Here is a 23,973-nt window from a genome sequence, read left to right as displayed (position 1 = left end):
TTCCTCTAATAATTGTTCTCTCCACCAAGGTCTCTCTATTTTAAAACATTTCTATTCTAAAGAAAGACCATCCTCTGCCAATTTCCAATACACAATTTCTGTAAAATTCAATAACCAAAATTTAATAAAATTTCATTATGAACTAAAACAACAAAACAATTTATTTTCAGAGTTGGAAAAAATACTATGCAATATCAATCAAGAAAAAAAAAATACTAAGGTACATCAAGGACAAAATATGCATCAAGGATACAAGCTTCTTCTTCTTACTCTATGGTGTTTCATTTTCATTCCTCTTCTTTTCTGACCTGAATGCACCCAAAAAATCACTACCAAGAAACCTAATCCAGAAAATACACACAAAAATAACACCCAAAACCTAAAAGAACTAGGTATCCCCATTCTATCATTATGAACACTTTCCAATTCCTCTGAATCATTTGCTAACATATGCTTTGAGATTACACCTTCATCTGTATTGTCTCCTTTTGATGCGAACAAGGAATTACCTCGATTACACCCCACTCTCTCATGATGCTGATGCAGTGCTTCATTCAGTGTCTTGACACATTCGATACTGAGAAGGTTTTGCTGTAAACTTTTTTCATTATCATGGTCAAGAGTTGATGGATCTGGTGGTTCTGGAAACTTGGCCCAACATTTGTTGACTATATCGGTCTCTCGCCATTTGGCCTTGTCAAAACTCCAGTTTCCAATACTGAACCGCAATCCGTAGTGGAAAACTCTATATTTGATGCTAGGTTCGAAAGCATATCCCGGGTATATCATTATTTCTCTGTTTATAGTATGCCTTAATTTCAACTGCATCAACAACATTAGAGGTTATATTAGTGAAATTCATTCATAGTTTAAAGAGGATGAAATTAAAAGTAAAATACCTCTGCTGCGCCAAATGAGTAACCATACATCTCGCTAATCCAGCCAGATTCGTACACGTCTCCTGTTATATTTCTGGCATAATGAGCTCTATCAGCTCGAACCTCCTCAGTTTTATGCAGCCATAGTAAAGCAAATTTGCGCAGATCATCTATATGCATAATAATTACGCCACCAACCTTGTCACAAGCCTCAGGATGACTAGTATGTAATTTCGCAAGCTCGTTGTCACAGCCAATAAGATAGCTAGCATGTAAAAAAAAAATTATTGAAACATCATACAGCATAATAATATCAAAGTTAAAAATTAGATGTATGTGGGTTTCGATACTAGACTCTTTGAAACCAAAAATATAAAAATAAAGGTAAATCAAGTTCGTCAGGCTTACTCGTATGGAGTTGAAACAGGCCTGCCCTTTGCAGCTTTGAATTCCCATGGTGTAATTGGGCCTCTCATTATCATATCAGCATCAAGAATCACAATGAATTCAGCATCAATATTTGCATGATTAAGCCAGTGGAGGACTGCAGCAGGTTTGTTAATTGCTGGATACCTGAAATAAAACACAGAAATTATGTGACAAAATCTAAGGTTTCGTAAACATAATAATACAGTTGAAACACGCATAATTACCAATCGCCTGTTAATGGATGTTGACTCATAGAAGGAACATAATGTGTGGGAGCCAAGTTATGGCCTTTGTATAGCTTTAAGTCTTCATCAGAGCAGCTGAGAAGTCTAGTGATATTTCCGGGCTGTCCACTTAAATGGAAACTATGCATAAGTCCCACGGTCTGCCAGTCAAAGTACGAGCTACATTCAGTTGAAAATATAGTATGGATTTTAGGATATGGCCTGGAAGAATCATGATCAACCTGTTCTTGAATTTTATCATCCATCATTTCTAAAGTAGCAGGAGTCGCATATTTCGGACGAGTTAGTTTAGCAAACGTTCCGCTTTTTAAATAGTTCAAGTATTTAGACCATGGTGGTTTAGGGCAACCATTTGATGCATGATGTAACAGAAGACCTTCATTTAAAATGTTTATGCATTCTATACTCAAAAATAGTCCTCGTCTTAGATTCGGGTCAGTTTCCAACATATTCACCTCTCTAGGGTAAGGAGGTTGAGGAAAGAGTCGGCCACAGTTATAAATAACGTCGTCCTCATCATGATCAGCCTTACTAAATGACCAATTCCCAACACTAAATCGCAGCCCATAGTGAAGAAGAATTGGTTCAACACCCTCCCGGGGAGCATAACCAGGGTATATCATTAAATTATCATTGATTTTGTGTCGGAGCCCAACCTGCGAACAACAGAAGAACACACAAAGGAAACGATTGAAACGAAGGTAAAAAGAAAAACAATTAGCAAAAGTTAAATAGTTCAAGAACTTGAAATGTAGTGCTTGATGAATATGGTCATTAAGTATAGCAGTAATTCTTGAAATAAAAAACCGTTGCGAGAGTGAAAACTCACTTCTGCAGCACCAAAAGAGTATCCATACATCTCACTGATCCATCCTTTCTCATATATGTCACCAGTTATGTTTTCTCCCCAGTGAGCCTTATCTAGCCGAACTTCTTCTGTTTTCGAAAGCCACATAGGCGCCAAAGCTCGTAGGTCATCTATATGCATAGCTAAAAGCCCGCCAACTTTGTCACATTGTTCCGGATGTTTTGTGTGGAGCTGAGCCAAAATATTGTCACAGCCTCTTAAATACCTAGCGAAGAAATATTTGTCATGTTTATGACATGTTTAAATGTTAAGACAAGCAAGTTTAATGACATGATGATCCAAAGCCGAAAATCAAAACTACTCTAGTTTGGGTTTTAATGAATAATACCCATAATATGCGGCAACAGGTCTTCCTTTCTCTGCACCAATTTCATAAGGTCTAATTGGACCGCGGATTATCATGTCTGCATCGAGAATGAGAATCCAATCAACATTTTCGGCATCTTTACTATGTTTGAGCCAATATACAACCCCGGCAGGTTTGTTTATTGCAGGGTACCTGCATAGTGGACAGAATTTGCATCTTATGCACCCAACCATGTTTGAAAAGGATTTCACTTTTGTAATATAGTAGTCACATATGTTATGGCAAAAGACTTCAAATTCATAAAATTATGAAAATCGTAATGTAAAAGATCAACCACTTATATAGTACAAAATTACTAGCAAGAATATCTTAATTGTTATTCAAAAAGGGGATTAACAAAATTACTTAGGCTGTGTTTGGGAGTTAGGAGGGGAGGGTAATCACTTTGCCGTGTGTGGCATCAGAAAACATCATGCAAACCACGTATCTAATTACATAAATACAACAAAATTCATTGCAATTGAGGTGAGTGCATACAGCAGGGAAAGAGAGAAAAGTGAAAGATTTGATGGAAAATTAATCAAGACTATGAAAATTGAGGAATAAAAAGACATGGCTATTACTTGTAATCATAAAACTTGCATAGAAACCAATGTGCATAAATCTTAGCAGCCATAGTTGATTTCAACACAAGTCTAGAGATACTTTCCATGAAATAATTTAGTTATAACACACTCCATCCATTCCTAAACTTTGTTGATTTAACTATTTTAGTTTTGATCCAAACCTACAAATGTTTCACAATCCCTAATGAGAAACAATCCCATCTCATTCTCAACATCCAAAATACAGTATATCTCAAGGCTTTCAACCAATGACTATCGCATAATGGTAGTCACTACCATTTTTTTTTACACCATCGATAATCAAACCTTGGAAGTGGAGCACTAGGTCGACCAAAGCGTGTCCCTTCTTGGAGTTGGCCACACAGCGACTAGGCCAAGAGGCTGCATCCCACTCTTACCTCTCAATGTTCTAAAAAACCTATTTTTTTTCCATTATTGTTTGCGAATTATACCTATCTCCAGATGCACAAATCCAGACGAAATTGGTCTAGATTTGTGTATCCAAACGGGATTTGTTTGGATGTGCACACATCCAAACTTTACAAATGAGTTTTTTAATAACATTTACTACTTCATCTCTCTCACTCTAAGACACTCTCACTCTACTCTTTTATTCATTATTGTTTGCGAACTTTACCTCTCTCCGGGTGGACAAATCCAAACAAGATTGGTCTGGATATATGCATCCGGACGGGATTCGTCTGGATGTGCACACATCCAAACCGTTACAAAAGTGAGTTTTTCAAAAACATTTACCACTTCATCCCTGTCACTCTAAGACACTCTCACTTTACTCTCTCTCACTACAAGTCTACAACTAACAATATAAACTCAAATCCAAAACAAACAAAAAAAAACTGATTCAACATTGATAAAGACCCAAATTTCACCTGTCACCAGTTACCGGATGTATACTCATAGAAGGAACCTCAAAAGTAGGAGCTAAATGCATCCCTCTATAACTTTTCTTCTGCTCATCAGTGCAACTAAGAAGCCTCGTAATATGTCCAGGTTGCTTCGCCTTTCTGAAACTATGCATCAATCCAACTGTTTGCCAATCGAAGTAGTTTCCACATTCCACTGAGAACAGTGTGTGGATCCTCCGCGGTGCTTTATAAGCTGCTTCAACAGTGAGACCCAGTATCACCAAAACCAACAAAATCAAAACTTTTTCCATGGTAGCTCGATTTGAAGGTTAGATATGAAACGGGTGTTTTCTAATTTTGTGAACAAGATCTAAATTTCTTGGGTTTGAAGCCATACTATTTTTACCCTGAAGATCTTGTGTGAAGGTGAAGTCAAACGTTGGATGGATATATTCATATTCGTAGTCGCAACTGGTACTATCATTGTTGTTTTCTTTTTATATTTTGTCAAAATTAGGTATAGAGGTATGATAACATATAAATTAAATTATAATGCACTCTATTCTCTTATACAAAATATATTTCAAAATAAAATATGAACACTGCAATACTATGAGTTTGATGGAGTATTTATCTATTTATAGAATGTCATATCATTTTTAATAAATAGTTTTTTTGTAAAAGTAAATTAAAATTTTAAATACATAAAGATATCGGAAACCAACTAAAAATTTATGCATATTTAAAATTTTATTAAAAAATCTTTTATATTTCCCTCCATCACCCAATTTTAGTCATTAGATTAATCTAACAGTAAAAAATTTAAAAAGTAAAAATCAAGTTAAATACTCAAAACCCTTTAAAGAGGACAAGAAATGGAAATAATGGTTGTGATTTCTCCTCGAGCATCAACTACGACATAGCGATCCCTTAAAAAGTTGATAATATACATATTCACATTCATAATACTTTTAATATTTGTATTCATACTTTCATTAAATTGAGTGTTTCGTATTACTTATGTAAAAGCCTTATTCATGTAACAAAATGTTTGTGTTTCTTTCATAGTGTAAACTCTTCTTAACCAAGTGTTTTCCTCAAGCCTGTAGTTTATAAGGAGATTTCTCTATCCTTCTTCGAATTGTTCTTCGTCGTCATAAAGCCCTCTTCATCCAAGAGACAATATAAATATTGAAACTTCTCTGAAGAGTTTTTATCACCTAAAAGACAATATAAATGTTGGATCTTCTCTGAAGAGTCCCCCCCCCCCCCCCCCCCCAAGAGACAATATAAATGTTTAACCTTTTCTAAAGAGTCTTTGTCGTCCAAGAGGCAATATAAATGATGGATCTTATCTGAAGTGTCTTTGGAGCCTAAGATACAATATAAATGTAGGATCTTTGTCACCCAGAGACAATTTGAATACTAAAGGGTTATCATGCTTCATAAACATTCATGATTGCCCCTCTGGCCAAATCCTACAGTACATTATGACCTTAAACATTTAATTGGCAACAAAACAAATGAATCAACTTAAAGTCTCATTTAAGGGACTCAACTTAAAGTCACACCAGAGGGGCTCAATTTAAAGTCTCGCTTGAGGGACTCAACTTAAAGTTTCTCCTGAGGAACTCAACTTAAATTCTGAGGGACTCAACTTAAACTCTCAAACTAAATCACATCACCCTTTATAAGACCTCATGCATGAGGGACTGTGTTCTGGGATATGTTTATTAGGCCTAAAAGAAGAAGGCTCATAAGGAGCAATGCTAAGCTTGTAACACCCCTCAAACTACTACTACTCAAATACAACATACAATTGCATAATCAGAGTGAATTAAAGCATGCATACACGAGGGCGTCACATTTACTTCTGCCAGAAACAACACATGCCATGATAATATACAAGTAACACAGATTATAAATCAAAATCAAATAACCAACATGCAAACTCACACAGCGGAATAACATCTCTCTTCATAAATGGTAAATAGTGATGATTCTCATAAATCATCTACCACAAAATATCGTTTTGGGCTCTAAGGCCACTCAACATCAAATCCAACATATCAAAATAACAAGATAAAAGAGAGCACAACAATATCTCTCAACATCAAAACAAATACAAATAATCTCATAAACCCAAGTGTTACATGACCAGAGCACTATAGACTACCTAGTCAAAACACAACAAGAACTAGCCTTTGAATCTAATCCTTGTGTGAAGCACCACTATCTCCGGTACCTGAGCGATGTCGCGATAGAACATCATTCCAACAGAAGGGTGAGAATTCAAATCATTATAGAAAAACATAATAATATGAAATGTATAACAAACATACATATATTATTAGAATTTGTCACGCTTCATACAAACATGCATCATATCATCTTATTAAAGAGTCACATGTTTATCATCATACGACATGGCTCAACAATCCACAAGTATTCGTTTATAAATACTAAACGATGTACAAAAGTCATATTTCAAAATATATCGATTTCATGTACATATTATCATCCATCATCATTTATAAATCATCATCAAATATGTATACAACTTTCACATGATTCCATAATGTATACAAGTCACCATTTCATTACATATATCATAAATATGCACACATATCACATCAATAACACATCAACAATTCATAAAATGTATCACTAGAAATCCACGTATATGCATATCTACTAAAATCATATCCACACAATCATATCACATAATCACACAAACAACAATTCACACTGACACGTGCGACTCAATGTGTGACTCAATGTGATATGCATGTGGATCCCATTCGTTATCATTTCCGACTTACTGAGCGTCTCTTAAATAGACTAGATAACCACCTCTAAAGCTCGATTCGGCCTTAAGATTTCAAACCCCATTCGGCATTAGGTTTGGGACAAGCAAATAATCTACGCGAGATTACCCAACATTTCCTCTTTCGTAGACTCATGCTAGTGTAAGTGTGCAACAATAACAAGACTCATGCAATTAAGACGATCGCAACCCCTTAATCATACATCAGCATACCAAATCCAACATTTGCACAACATACACCTAATATGACTTCAATCCCAAACAATACATCAAATAGCATTCATCATCTCATCACAACACATTAACATAAAGCAAACAAGTCAATTCATATTATTCATTAAATTCACCAATTCACATCATCACGTACATAATTTCAAGTATTATGTTTCTTCACAAAATCCATCTAAAACCATCCAATACATGCCAAACAATAGAAAACATGTCATTCACATTCACCACACATACAACATACATCCACATTAGGATTCTTTTGATAAAATATTAATCTACTGTTATCAAAATGAATATCACGTTATAGATAATATTCTTAGCTTCGTAACGGTCCAAACGGCACCTCAAACGGAGTTACGGTTCAAAAGTTATTGAATATACAAGTTTTTCAAAATGCTGTCAAAAACCAGAAAATTTGCTGTTGCGAAAATGCTGTCAAAAACCAGAAAAAGTGTTGTTGCGAAAATGTTGTCAAAAACCAGAAAATTTGCTGTTGCGAAAATGTTGTTGTCCAGCACGAATTTTTATCATAAAACCACATTAATCCATCATTTTTCATGAAATAAATAGTTATACAACCTATATATATATATATATATATATATATATATATATATATATATATATATATATATATATATATATATATATATATATATATATATATATATATATATATATATATATATATATATATATATATATATATATATATATATATATATATATATATCATATAGCAACTATTAGGATCATAGAAACAAGATTCTAAGCTCCACTAATTTTCACCAAAATCCCAAATAAAAAAAAATTCAAGTGAAACTCAAACATACAATTATACACCAAATCGTGTTCTATACACATATCCATTCATGGAATTCAATATTGAAACATCATAGCATAACATAAACATCAATTTCATGGATTAAAACATAAACACGTGTTAGGGTTTCTCAAAAATCAAAATCCCCAAATCCTAAGTTCATGATACATTGCATACATTATGTTTACCCAGAACCACTTGAAATCCCACCCTTACCTTAGTATAGATGAAATCTCTAGGTCCTTCTTATTCTAGTTTCCTCTTCTCCTCTTTCTTTTCTCTTCTCTTCATTCTCTCTTCTTCTCTTGTTTTACAAAACTAACTCTAATCTCTAAAACTCTTACAATTTTTTTTAACTAATAATAGGCTTAACCCACTTATCAATCCATTCTAATTAATTAGGCCCATTATTAGACAATTGCTATTTCTACTCATAAAATTTAATTATTCAAATAACACATATATTCAAATAATTCAAATAATTACTAGAACACGTATTTAATTAATTATCACATCAAATAATGATTAATTAAAATAAACACCAAATAATAAATACGAAAATTAAATCGGGGTGTTACAACTCTCCCCCACTTGAAATACTTTCGTCCTCGAAAGTTACCTCAAGCAAACAACTCGGGATATGAATCCCTCATCTGACTCTCAAGCTCCCACAACATCAACTTACGCGACTTCAATGCTCTACCAACACCCGTTACCGGAGTAACTCTTAAAAACACATGATCATCTACCTCAAACTCAAGTGTGTTCCTTCTCTTGTCATGGTAACTCTTCTGATGACTCTGAGAAACCTTCATCTTCTCTCCGATCATTTTAATCTTCTAAGTAGTCTGTTGAACCATCTCAGGTACAACCACAACACTCTCTCCAGATTCGTACCAACAGAAAGGCGTCATACACCTTCTACCATATAAAGCTTCAAACGGAGCCATACCAATACTCGAATGAGAACTATTGTTGTAGGTAAACTCAATCAAAGGCTAATAACTATCCCAAGCACCTCCCTATTCCAAAACACAAGCTCTCAAAAGATCCTCAAGCGACTGAATCGTCCTCTCAGTCTGACCATCTGTCTGCGGATGATAAGCAGAACTCAAACACAACTTTGTACCCAAAGCACGTTGCAAACCTTCCCAAAATCTCGAAGTAAACCTCACATCCTTATCTGAAACAATGCTAGACGGAATACCATGCAAACTGAAATTTTTCTCAATATACAGCTTTGCAAGCCTCACCATCGGATAATCCATTCTAATCGGAATAAAGTGAGCAGATTTCGTCAACCTGTCCACAATAACCCAAATAGCTTCACAATTACTCAGAGTCATAGGTAAACCAGAAACAAAATCCATAGAAATACTATTCCATTTCCATTCAGGAATAGATAACGGTTGTAACAAACTAGACGACTTCTGATGCTCAATCTTCGATTTCTGACAAATCAAACACGAATGCACAAATCCCGCAATCTCTTTCTTCATACCAGGCCACCAAAACAATTTCCTCAAATCTTGATACATCTTAGTAGCACCAGGATGAATACTCAAACCACTACGATGTCCTTCATCAAGAATCCTCTTTCTCAAATCCGAAACATCGGGAACATAAACTCTATCATGATACCATTCTCATCAATCCGAAAATCACCACCTTTACCTTGATTGATCAACGTCAATCGATCTACCAAAACCAAATCAGATTTTTGACCTTCTCAAATCTCATCCAAAATTCCACTAGTAAGCTTCAACATACCAAGCTTCACTCTAAAAGAAGTCTCTTCACAAACCAAACTCATATCTCAAAATTGTTCAAGCAAATCCAATTATCGCACCATCAACATCGACATATGCAAAGATTTCCTACTCAAAGTGTCGGCTACAACATTCGCTTTTCCAGGATGGTAATTCAAACCAAAATCATAATCCTTCCAACCATCTCCTTTGCCTCATATTCAACTCTTTCTGATCAAACAAATACTTCAAACTCTTGCGATCACTAAACACATTGAATCTCGACCCAAACAAATAATGTCTCCAAATCTTCAAAACAAACACAACAACAGCTAATTCCAAATCATGAGTCGGATAATTCCTCTCATGCACTTTGAGTTTCCTTGAAGCATAAGCTACAACTTGTTGATTCTACATTAACACACCTCCTTAACCCATCAAAGAAGCATTACAATACACAACAAATGGTTCTTATGTATTTGGTAAAATCAAAACAGGAGCGGTAGTCAATCTCTTTTTCAGCTCTTGAAAACTAGCTTCACACTGTGCAATCCAAATGAAAGCTTGACCTTTCCTAGTCAACTGCGTTAACGACAAAGATAACTTAGAAAAGCCTTCAATAAACTTTCGATAATAACTTGCCAAACCAAGAAAACTACGAATCTCAGACACAAATTTCGGCGCTTCCCATTGAGATATAGCCTCAATCTTAGAAGGATCAACCGAAATACCACCACTAGAGATCACATGGCCAAGGAAACTAACTTCCTTCAACCAAAACTCGCACTTCGAAAGTTTAGCAAACAATTGCTTCTCTTTCAATACAGATAAAAAAATCCTCAAATGCTCAACATGATCCTCTTCACTCTTCAAATAGATCAAAATATCATCGATAAACACAACAACAAACTTATCGATATATTTATGAAAAATCATATTCATGTACTCCATAAATACACCATATGTATTCTTCACATTGAAATGCATCACTGAATACTCATAGTGTCCATACCTTATTCTAAAAGCAGTCTTCTGAATATCTTCAGCTTTCACACAGATCTGATGATACCCAGACCTCAAATCAATCTTGCTAAACACACAAGCACCAACCAACTGATGCATCAAATCATCAATCCTCGGAAGCGGATACTTATTCTTGATAGTAACCTTATTCAGTTGTATGTAATCCACGCACAACCTCATAGTACCTTCTTTCTTCTTAACTAACAAGACAAGTGCACCCCACGGTGACACACTCAAACGAATAAACCTCTTATCAAGCAAATCCTCTAGTTGGCTCTTCAACTCTTTCAACCCAAATGGTGACATCCGATACGGAGCCATCGATACCAGACTAGTATTAGGAATCAAATCAATCATGAACTCAACTTCACGTTCAGGCGGCAAATTGCTAACCTCATCAGGAAACACTTCAGGAAAATCACGAACAACTGGAAATTCACCCATTGTTCCATTTTCACTAAGCTTCCAACTTGCCACCAACATAAACACTTCAGCACCATCTCACATAGATTCATTCACTTGTCGAGTAGACAAGAATAAATCACCTTCCTTCTCTAGCTCAAGAAAAAGAACAACTTTCGTAAAACAATTGATATAGACATGGTTGGCTCTCAACCGGTCCATTCCCAAAATAACATCAAGTTGACTCAATGGAAGACACACTAAATCAACTTTAAAATCTTTATCACAAATATTCAACGGCATTTCAAACAAACAGATGAAGTAGTCACTGAACCCATAGCCGGAGTATCAATAACCATGCTTCCACGTATAACAGATAATTCAAGATTCAATCTCTTAGCACAATCCAAAGAAATAAAAGAATGTGTCGCACCGGTATCAATAATATCAATCAAAGGCATATTATTAATAAAGCACGTACCTCGAATCAATCTCTCCTTAGCAGAAGTATCAGCACTGGACAATGCAACACTTTTCCTTTGGCTTGCTCCTTCTTCGACTTATTGCACTTGGTGCTAATGTGCCCTTGCTCACCACAGTTGTAGCAAGTCACATTTGAACTAACTCTGCAATCAAAAGATTTGTGACCTTGCTTGCCACACTTGAAACAAGTCACATCGCCCTTTGGACACTCGGGAGCACGATGTCCCTCAACACCACATCTGAAGCACTTTACAGGAGTGTGAGATCCTCCCCCACTCGGTTTCTTGCCATCACCAACTTTCTTCTTACCATCATACGACTTCCCTCGGAATTGCCCTTTTCCTTTCTTATCATATAAGGACTTGTAATGAGCAACACTCTCACGGCTATCCTCATCATAGATCCTACTCTTGTTAACCAACTCATAAAATATCGTAATCTTTTGGTAACCCATTGCCTTCTTGATATCAGGTCTCAAGCCATTCACAGACTTAAGACACTTGGATCTCTCAGCATTAGCAGTATTATAATGGGGACAAAATTTGATCAACTCCTCAAACTTTGCAGTATACTCAGCTACGGTGCCATTACCTTGCTTCAACTTAAGGAATTTAATTTCCTTCTTTCCACGAACATCTTCTGGAAAATACTTCTCCAGAAAAGCATCACGGAAAAGTGCCCAAGTCACTCCAATGTCATCCTCATCAAATCTCTGAACAGTGTTGCGCCACCAATCCTCAGCTTCTTTCTCAAGCATATGAGGGCCAAACTGCACCTTCTACGCATCTGAACAGTTCATAACTTGAAAGATTTTCTCAATCGCCTTTAACTACTCTTGAGCTTTGTCAGGTTCATGAGCTCCTTCAAAAGTATTATAATGGGGACAAAATTTGATCAACTCCTCAAACTTTGCAGTATACTTAGCTACAGTGCCATTACCTTGCTTCAACTTAAGGAATTCAATTTCCTTCTTTCCACGAACATCTTCTGGAAAATACTTCTCCAAAAAAGCATCACGGAAAAGTGCCTAAGTCACTCAAGTGCCATCCTCATCAAATCTCTGAACAGTGTTGCGCCACCAATCCTCAGCTTCTTTCTCAAGCATATGAGTGCCAAACTGCACCTTCTACGCATCTGAACAGTTCATAACTCGAAAGATTTTCTCAATCACCTTTAACTACTCTTGAGCTTTGTCAAGTTCGTGAGCTCCTTCAAAAGTTGGTGGATTGCTCCTCTGGAACTTCCCCAAAGCACGGAACTCATCAGTATGTCGCTCTCGATCACCAACATTCATTTGCAGAATGGCACGAGCCAACAGGGTCAATGTCGCCGCAAACGCATCATCATTCCTTCCAGCAACCATCTTCCTTTAAGTTAAATACTCAAAACCCTTTAAAGAGGACAAGAAGTGGAAATAATAGTTGTGATTTCTCCTCGACCATCAACTACGACATAGACGATCCCTTAAAAAGTTGATAATATACAATTCACATTCATAATAATTTTAATATTTGTATTCATACTTTCACTAAATTGAGTGTTTCGTATTACTAATGTAAAAGCCTTATTCATGTAACAAAATGTTTGTGTCTCTTTCATAGTGTAACCTCTTCTCAACCAAGTGTTTTCCTCAAGCATGTAGTTTATAAGGAGATTTCTCCATCCTTCTTCGAATTGTTCTTCATCGTCATAAAACCCTATTCATCCAAGAGACAATATAAATATTGGAACTTCTCTGAAGAGTCTTTATTGCCTAAAAGGCAATATAAATGTTGGATTTTCTTTGAAGAGTCTCCCCCCCCCTCCAAAGAGACAATATAAATATTTGACCTTTTCTAAAGAGTCTTTGTCGCCCAAGAGGCAATATAAATGATGGATCTTATCTGAAGAGTATTTGGAGCCTAAGATACAATATAAATGTAGGATCTTTGTCACCCAGAGATAATCTGAATACAAAAGGGTTATCATGCTTCAGAAACTTTCATGATTGCCCGTCTGGCCAAATCCTACAATACATTATGACCTTAAACATTTAATTGGCAACAAAACAAATGAATCAACTTAAAGTCTCATTTAAGGGACTCAACTTAAAGTCACACCAGAGGAAGTTTCTCCTAGGGAACTCAACTTAAATTCTCATCTAGGGGACTCAACTTAAACTCTCAAACTAAATCACATCACCCTTTATAAGACCTCATGCATGAGGGATTGTGTTCTGGGATATGTTTATTAGGCCTAAAAGAAGAAGGCTCATAAAGAGCAATGCTAAGCTTGTAACACCCCCCAAACTACTACTACTACTACTACTCAAATACAACATACAATTGCATAATCAGAGTAAATTAAAGCATGCATACACGAGGGCGTAACATTTACTTCTGCCAGAAATAACACATGCCATGGTCACATATAAATAACATGGATTATAAATCAAAACCGAATAACCAACATGCAAACTCACATAACGGAATAACATATATGTTCATAAATGGTAAATAGTGATGATTCCCATAAATCATCTACCGCAAAATATCGTTTTGGGCTCTAAGGCCACTCAACATCAAATCCAACATATCAAAATAACAAGATAAAAGAGACCACAACAATATCTCTCAACATCAAAATAAATACAAATAATCCAATAAACCCAAGTGTTACATCACCATAGCACTATAGACTACATAGTCAAAACACAACAAGAACTAGCCTCCGAATATAATCCTTGTGCGAAGCACCACTATCTCCGGTACCTGAGTGATGTCGCGATAGAACATCATTCCAACAGAAGGGTGAGAATTCAAATCATTATAGAAAAACATAATAATATGAAATGTATAACAAACATACATATATTATTAGAATTTGTCACGCTTCATACAAACATGCATCATATCATCTTATTAAAGAGTCACATGTTTATCATCATACGACATGGCTCAACAATCCACAAGTATTCGTTTATAAATACTAAACGATGTACAAAAGTCATATTTCAAAATATATCGATTTCATGTACATATTATCATCCATCATCATTTATAAATCATCATCAAATATGTATACAACTTTCACATAATTCCATAATGTATACAAGTCACCATTTCATTACATATATCATAAATATGCACACATATCACATCAATAACACATCAACAATTCATAAAATGTATCACTAGAAATCCACGTATATGCATATCTACTAAAATCATATCCACACAATCATATCACATAATCACACAAACAACAATTCACACCGACACGTGCGACTCAATGCGATATGCATGTGGATCCCATCCGTTATAATTTCTAACTTGCCGAGCGTCTCTCAAATAGACTAGATAACCACCTCTAAAGCTCGATTTGGCCTTAAGCTTTCAAACCCCATTCAGCGTTAGGTTTGGGACAAGCAAATAATCTACACGAGATTACCCAACATTGTCTCTTTCATAGACTCATGTTAGTGTAAGTGTGCAACAATAACAAGACTTATGCAATTAAGACGATCGCAACCCCTTAATCATACATAAGCATACCATATCCAACATTTGCACAACATACACCTAACATGACTTCAATCCCAAACAATACATCAAATAACATTCATCATCTCATCACAACACATTAACATAAAGCAAATAAGTCAATTCATGTTATTCATTAAATTCACAAATTCACATCATCACATACATAATTTCAAGTATAATGTTTCTTCACAAAATCCATCTAAAACCATCTAATACATGCCAAACAATAGAAAACATGTCATTCACATTCACCACACATACAACATACATCCACATTAGGATTCTTTTGATAAAATATCAATCTACTGTTATCAAAATGAATATCATGTTATAGATGATATTCTTAGCTTCTTAACGGTCCAAATGACGCCTCAAACGGAGTTACGGTTCAAAAGTTATTGAATTTACAAGTTTTTCAAAATGCTGTCAAAAACCAGAAAATTTGCTGTTGCAAAAATGCTGTTAAAAACCAGAAAATTTACTGTTGCGAAAATGCTGTAAAAAACCAGAAAATTTGCTATTGCAAAAATGCTGTAAAAAACCAGAAAATTTATTGTTGCGAAAATGCTGTTGTCCAGCACGAATTTTCATCATAAAACCCCATTAATCCATCATTTTTCATGAAGTAAATAGTTATACAACCTATATATATATATATATATATATATATATATATATATATATATATATATATATATATATATATATATATAACCCTTACTATCTAGATCAAACATGCTCTAAAAAAATCCTAAATCAACCATTTTTAAGTGAAACTCAAACATGCAATTATACACCAAATCATGTTCTATACACATACTCATTCATGGAATTCAATATAGAAATATCATAGCATAACATAAACATCAATTTCATGGATTAAAACATAAACACATGTTAGGGTTTCTCAAAAATCAAAATCCCCCAATCTTATGTTCATGATACATTACATACATTATGTTTACCCATAACCATTTGAAATCTCACCCTTACCTTAGTATAGATGAAATCTCTAGGTCCTTCTTCTAGTTTCCTCTTCTCCTCTTTCTCTTCTCTTCTCTTTCATTCTCTCTTCTTCTCTTGTTTTACAAAAGTAACTCTAATATTTAAAACCCTTACTATCTTTTTTTAACTCATAATGGGCTTAACCCACTTATCCACTCATTCTAATTAATTAGACCCATTACTAGACAATTGTTATTTCTACTCATAAAAATCAATTATTCAAATAACACATATTCAAATAATTCAAATAATCACCTGAACACATATTTAATTAATTATAACATCAAATAATGATTAATTAAAATAAACACCAAATAAATAAATACGGAAATTAAATCGGGGTGTTACAAAGCTCATCAGGGATGGGCAAGTACCATAGTGGCACCACCCGAAGGAATGTCGGGCGAGCACCAGTGTCATGCTTAATTCGTCAATAACTTACTATAAGGTGCCTTGGTTGGCCTTAGGTTATTCGATATAGTTATCACAATCTACATGTCCATGGGACATGGCTGATGACGTAACTACATCCACCAACGTAATATATGAGTCTGTAAAAAAGATGAACCACACTCCCCATAATGATTGGAGATAAAATGATTCTCACTCATTCCACGCTCCTAAAAGATGTGGAGAGTAACCACCCATGAGTCCATATCCAAGAATCCAGGTCCACAGGGTCTCTATAAGTAACTCAACTTTTGGATTAGAGGCGAATGATCGATTATTCATAAAACCCCACAGATACAGAGTTTCTCACAACTCTTCATTAGTTAGCTCTAAATACCATCAAGAACCTTAAACAACACATAAAACCTTCCAAATACAATGATATCCTTATTGTACGATTTTAGCAAGTACAAAAAGAATTGAGAAACATTTCTAAAACACTGGGTTTGTGTAATTTATATATAGATGGTTGAAAAAATTGAAAAATATTTTGGTAGAAAATAGGATTTGTTCTTGGGAAGTTGTGTGACTATTTTATTGTAACTCTTTTGTAACACTTCTTGGAAGTTTAGTGAATTAGAGAACTGATCTCTTCCATATACTTGATCGATTTGATTGAACTGAGTAAACTAGTTTTTTAATTTTTTCATCTTTTATCTTCCTTTTACTTGTTGTGGATTTGCTAACGTTGATTGTAGGTTATTTTGGTTGTTTGATATCATTTATTTTGATTGTCATTGTTCTTTGTCACACACATCTTTATTCTCAATGAAATTAATATTATATTAGATATCAACGAGAATTTAGTGTGATTGAACCTTACAATTTCACAATAAAATATAACCTATATAACCTATAATGTGGGAGATAAAGAGAAATTAAAAGCATGTGAAAATAGAAAGATGAAGAAATGAAGAAAACAATGATGTTTCAAATGAGAAAGATTATAGTGTTTCGAATAAAAAAAGATAAAGGAATCAGATAAATGACGTGTTTGAGTTGTGGTTGTCGTCGTTGCAATACCTTTCATTTTTCATGAAATAAGGATTTGAGGTAAGTGTAGAATTCTAAACAAAAAATAGATGTTCTTTAAATAAAAAATGCTCTTATATTTTATGCACAAATGTTCTTTAAAAAATCATGGATAAAAAAACATCACTTTTGAAAGAAAAAAAAACATAGTTGAATTTTATGTTTTTCTCTAAAAAATCGCGCGAAAGAAATGATAAGTTTTTGTATAAAATCTACTAATATTTTAAAAACAATCATTTTTTTTAAACAACTCACTTAATAGCCGTAAGGAAATCGAATACAGTAGCATAAGACATCCCACTTTTTTTATCTTTATAAATGTAAATTTCAACCCTAGACTACTTAAAAAAAATCATTTTCATTTATATTTTTAAACGTTTTTAATGTAAAAGCACGATTTTTTAACGAAAATAACCCACTTTTTCAAGGAAATTCCCAAAATACCCCTGGTTTCAAAAAAATTCCCAAACTATCCCACTTTTAGGAGGAGTCGCCAATTGAATTGGAGACTCCTCTTAAAAATTGAATGGAGACGCCAATTGGATTGGCTAGGGCAGGTGCCCTAGCCAATTGGATTGGCGCCCCTGTGTAGGGCTTAAGAGGAGGCGCCAATTCAACTGGAGCCTTAGTGTAAAATGCAATTTTTTTGGTAAATGGTATACGTGATAGATAAATTTGATATATGACCAATTGATATTAATAAAATTTGCCGTTTACACAAAGAAACCTAATGGTGATGACCGGGATCACCTAACCGACCTCCGATCCCACATCCTCTAGCTACCCTAACCCGTGACCCTAACCCACGTTGATGATTCGGTACCGGTGTTTGAGCATCTGAGGGGCCAGGAGCGTCACTACCAATTACAGGAGAAGGTCTGTTGAGGTAGTCAGATAAGTCGGCATAGTCTTTAGTATGCATCGATGGTGTACCGCCGTAGCTGAGCTCATGACCCATGCCAGAGAAGTTGGGATGTGGTTGACTCATTGATGGGCGACTGGGACGGTTGAAGGGAGACATGGGTATGAACGATGCGTCAAGGAAAGGTTGGAAAGGTTGTTGGGGTATTTGGTAGAGATAGGGTTGTTGGATGTTTTAGTTTTGTGAGGTTTGGGCTTCTTGGCTACGGTAGGAGGAGGGGCGGTTGGTGTTGAATGATCATTGGATGTTCTGAATGCATGCTTTGACAAGATATCTCCACTTGAATTGGCGCCCATGTGCAAGGAATGAGTGGGGGTGCCAATTCATTTGGAGTGTGTCTCTGTATGTCTGACACGTGGTTGTCCTCTCTCTTGCATGCTGAACATGTCACTTCTTAGTAGCTTGCATGGTTGACACATCATTTCGGAGTAGCTTGCATGTGCGACACGTCACTTCGGAGTAGCTTGTATGTGCGACACATCACTTCGAACTAGCTAGCATGTGAGACACTTCACTCCTCTATTTAAGTGTCTTACTATCAACATCCAAGACACTTCACTCACATTCATCTGCAGTAAGAAAATAGTTTTCATATGTACAATGTCATCTTCATCATTATACAATGTCAACGTTCACTGCAACGGTGAAACATACGAGTCTGAGCTATATGGTTTTTATTTTCGAAACACCGATACCATTAGACTCAGGATCAAGAGAAATGCAACCTTCTTGCATTTGAAAAAAAGAATACAATCCTGTATAGGATCGGGTATTGTGTCAAAGATCACATATCAAAATCCAATAGTTTTTTAGAATAGTCAATGCAAGTATTTCCCCTTTAAGGTACGAGACGATGAAGATGTTGAATACATGTTTGTTAGTCATGAACATTCAGGCTCCAACTGTATTGAGTTGTACATTACTCTTCAACCATGTATACCATCTCAACAGTCTCAACTAACCAGTCAGGATGAATCTGATGAATTTGATCCACAATGGACAGATGACGTCAACCCAGAAGCAGAAGCAGAAATGGACGTCATTGATGAAGAAGAAGAGGAGATCGAGATACAGGTTGATCACATGCTGAACAACGACGATGAAGATGATGATCAACCACCACCAATACCTCCTAGTCATGTCTACAACCCGCCTCAACATATGACAAATATGGATCTGCACGACGATGAAACATCCAATAGTGTTTTCTATAATCCGTATCCGAGATCAGAAGGCGAATTAAAGGTGGGAGACATGTTTCGTATCAAAGAAGAATGTGTTCTGGCTATCAAAAAATTCCACATGAACAACTCTGCTGATTTTACAGTGAAACGCACTGATTCTAGAAGGTATGTTATCGAATGTCGTAACATGATTTGTAAGTTTCGTTTGGCTGCGTCTTACAAGAAGAAAAACAACTCTTGGGAGATCGCTTCAATATACCCACCTCACAGTTGCATTGCAACTAACGTTGAACAAGATCATCGTAAACTAAGCGCATCGTTGATATGTCAAGACATTCTGTCGTTGGTTAATAAAGACCCATCAGTGAAGGTGAGTATAATTATATCCCATATCAGAACAACATATAATTATACTCCATCTTACAAGAAAGCCTGGATTGCGAGGACAAAGGTTGTTGAACAAGTTTTCGGCAACTGGGAGGATTCATACAAGGAATTGCCACGGTTTTTATGGGCACTAAAAACATATGTCCCAAGAACTGTGGCAATTATGGAGACATTGCCAGCGATGATGCCAGACGGAACCTGTGCTACAGGTAATAGAATCTTTCACCGTCTCTTTTGGGCATTTGACCCGTGCATCAAAGGTTTCGCATTCTGCAAACCTATTATTCAAATTGATGGCACTTGGTTATACGGAAAATACAAGGGTACTTTGCTCATGGCGGTTGCACAAGACGACAACAACAATGTCTTTCCCATTGCCTTTGCTCTTGTTGAAGGTGAAACGGCTGGTGGATGGGCTTTCTTTCTTCGACATCTCAGAACGCATATGGCTCCACAAGCCAATCTCTGTTTGATTTCTGATAGACATGCTGCCATTGAGAGTGCCTACAACAACCATGACAACGGATGGCATGATCTGTTGGTGTAAGCCCTAGAGGCAAATACTTTTGGTACTTGTATCGAATTATTTATTAATAATAAAAAGGCATTTTCTTTATTATGGTTGATTAATAAAGTCCCTAGAATAGATAGTCCGTTTAATGTATTAAGTGTGACTTAATCATGAGAACACATTAAACATAAGGGCACTGTTCTTAAAGTATTCGTAGTCGAGCTTTAATGTGAAGTGGGATAACATTAAAGCATTAAGACTATTATGTTTGTAGACTGATGATCACATCTCATGGATCATGGATAAAGAGTTATCAAGTCTTAAACATAGGTATGAATATTAGGAGTAATATTTATACCGGATTGACCCGCTATGAGAATACTATATAGAAAGTTATGCAAAGTGTCATAAGTTATTCTCATGGTGATAATAGTGTATACCACTCTTCGACCTGAAACTACTATGGATCCTAGATGTAGAGTCGAGTGCTTTATTGCTGATCCAACGTTGTCCGTAACTGGATAACCATAAAGACAGTTGATGGGTACTCCACGAAGCATGCTGAGGGACATGAGTGTCCTAGATGGAATTTGCCAATCCTGCGTAACAGGATAAATGTCTATGGGCCCAATATTGAACTGGACAAGGGTGACACGGTCTATACCTTGTGTTCAATATAGACATAAGGGCAAAGGGGTAATTATACACATAATTATTATCACAGGAGGTTTTGTCAGATCATATGACATTTTCGTGACTTGGGTAGCAGTGATGTGTTGCTAGATACCGCTCACTGTTTATTATGTTAAATGCGTGATTTAATATAATTGCCAACGCCGCGAAAACCTATGGGGTCACACACAAAGGACGGATTGATGAGAGATAGAGTAACTAAGGAACACTGTAAGGTACGGTGCACTTAAGTGGGAGACGAAATATGGTAAGGTACCAAATACTTAAGTGATTTTGGGCATATTATAATATATAGGCCAAAATACACTTAAGTGGGCTTTTTAGCTTGAAGCCCACACAAGTGGTTCTATAAATAGAACCCCTTGGGTAGAAGCATTGTCAATCCAATCCACTCAGACAGAAATTCAAGTAGAGACTTGGAATTTTGTTTCCCTCTTTCTCTCACTCAAAGCCTTCATTCATAACAGCTAGCACTGCGATTGAAGGAATCCGTTCGTGTGGACTGAGTAGAGACGTTGTCATCGTTCAACGTTCATGATCGCCCCGTGGATCTGTATCAAAGGTTTTAATCATTATCAGAGATCTGCACCAAAGGTTTGAATCGCCACAAGAGGTAACGATTCTATCACTGATCATGCCCATTCGTAAGGATCACTAAATGGAGAAGATTTTAAATTCCGCTGCGCCATGGATGGCCATTCTCCTTCATGATCCTCCTTCTACCCATGTCTATTGCATCAGACACATTGCACAAAACTTCATGCGAGCTATAAAAGATAAGAATCTTTGCAAGAAGGTGGTGAATGTTGGGTATGCTCTATCTCAGCCGTCATTTCAATATTATCGTGATGAAATTAAACTGTCTAATGAAGACGCAGGGAGATGGCTAAATAACATACCAGTAAAGCAGTGGACAAGGGCATTTGACGGAGGTTGTCGATGGGGCCACATGACAACAAACCTTGTGGAATGCATGAACGGGGTATTCAAAGGAATTTGAAATCTGCCGATAACCGCCTTGGTAAGATCAACCTATTATAGGTTGGCTTCTACGTTCGCAACCAGAGGTGAAAGATGGAGTGCGGTGTTAATGTCCGGGCAAGTATTCAGTGAGTGTTGCGTGAAGGTCATGAAAGAGGAGAGCATCAAAGCTAGCACACACGATGTAACAGTCTTTGACCATCATAGGCAAAATTTCAGCGTCCAGGAAACAATGGACCACAATGAGGGGAGACCAAATTTAGCCTACGCTGTTAGACTAAACAGAAGTTGGTGCGATTGTGGAAAATTTCAGACCTTCCGCATACCTTGCTCCCATGTCATTGCAGCATGCGCTTATACTCGTCAAGATTCTTACAGCCATTTATCTTATGTGTACAAGGTGACACCGTCATGAATGTATATAATCAAAGCTTCTCGGTACTACCAATGGAGGATTACTGGCTCCATATGAAGGTGATATTGTTTGGCACAATGACGAGATGCGTAGAAAGAAAAAAGGAAGGCCAAACAGCACACGTATCAGAACAGAGATGGATTCCACAGATAAAATGATAAGATTATATAGTATCTGTCATCAACCAGGACACAACAAGAACAACTGTCCCAATCGAGGAGCATCATCTAGGTCTTAAGCTTTTTGTAACATTGTATTTCTGTAACCTTCAATCATTATATATCATTAAGTTTTTTTTACAATGAGGTTCACAATAAACATCAGTACAAAATAAGTTATCTGAAAACAGAAATATTTCTAACTGATTACAACAATCAAATTGATGTCGTCTCGACCGAACATCATTTCCCTAGCATCCTTGTCAGTCTTCATTCGCACCCAACCAAATATACTGTCAAGTCTCTCAATACTTCTATTTTTTCCCCTTATGGTATTTTCCCATCTAACCAACGAACCAGCTCCCGCTTCAGTTGATCGAACGTAGTGATGTTCCAGAACAGTATCAGCATCTGAGGTTTGTTTCTCGCATAAATCACCTTACCCTATCGGCGATGAACACTAAACTTGATTGCCAAATGATTGTATGAGATGTGGAACAATTACTCACACAACGCATCTATTTATAACACAAAAATTGCATTTTAGGAGGAGTCTCCAATTGAATTTGTGCCTCCTCTTAAGCCCTACACAGGGGCGCCAATCCAATTGGCTAGGGCACCTGCCCTAGCCAATCCAATTGATCTGCCCTAGCCAATCCAATTGATCTGCCCTAGCCAATCCAATTGGCGCCTCCATTCAATTTTTAAGAGGAGTCTCCAATTCAATTGGCGACTCCTACTAAAAGTGGGGTAATTTGGGATTTTTTTTGAAACCAGGAGTATTTTGGGAATTTCCTTTAAAAAGTGGGCTATTTTTGTAAAAAAATTTAAAAGCACTCTTGAGAGAGAGCACTAAAAAAAATCTATTGCACCAAATAGAAATCACTTTAAAATTAAAATATTTAAACATAAATTAAATTAGATTTAATTTATATTTTAATAATTTAACTTAATT

At 36.0% G+C, this 23,973-nt stretch overlaps 2 protein-coding genes across 2 annotated transcripts; both read right to left on the bottom strand.

Moving 5' to 3' along the window:
- Positions 1-111: 111 nt before the first annotated feature.
- Positions 112-4,799, bottom strand: LOC127128036 (peptidyl serine alpha-galactosyltransferase). The gene is made up of 7 exons (XM_051057295.1): positions 4,244-4,799; positions 2,749-2,919; positions 2,382-2,625; positions 1,532-2,208; positions 1,287-1,451; positions 900-1,143; positions 112-822 (listed from the first exon to the last, which is right to left on the bottom strand). Exons 1-7 carry the CDS (start codon positions 4,528-4,530, stop codon positions 244-246), a joined length of 2,367 nt encoding a protein of 788 aa, XP_050913252.1. The 5' UTR covers positions 4,531-4,799; the 3' UTR covers positions 112-243.
- A 6,961-nt stretch (positions 4,800-11,760) lies between these two features.
- Positions 11,761-12,513, bottom strand: LOC127131552 (serine/arginine-rich splicing factor RS2Z33-like). Its single transcript, XM_051060470.1, has one exon. It carries the CDS (start codon positions 12,511-12,513, stop codon positions 11,761-11,763), a length of 753 nt encoding a protein of 250 aa, XP_050916427.1.
- Between the last annotated feature and the right edge of the window lie 11,460 nt (positions 12,514-23,973).

The sequence above is a fragment of the Lathyrus oleraceus genome, chromosome 3 (genome assembly GCF_024323335.1).
Source record: "Lathyrus oleraceus cultivar Zhongwan6 chromosome 3, CAAS_Psat_ZW6_1.0, whole genome shotgun sequence".
NCBI classification, from domain to species: Eukaryota; Viridiplantae; Streptophyta; class Magnoliopsida; order Fabales; family Fabaceae; genus Lathyrus; species Lathyrus oleraceus.
This window is presented reverse-complemented; position numbering and strand designations above follow the sequence as displayed.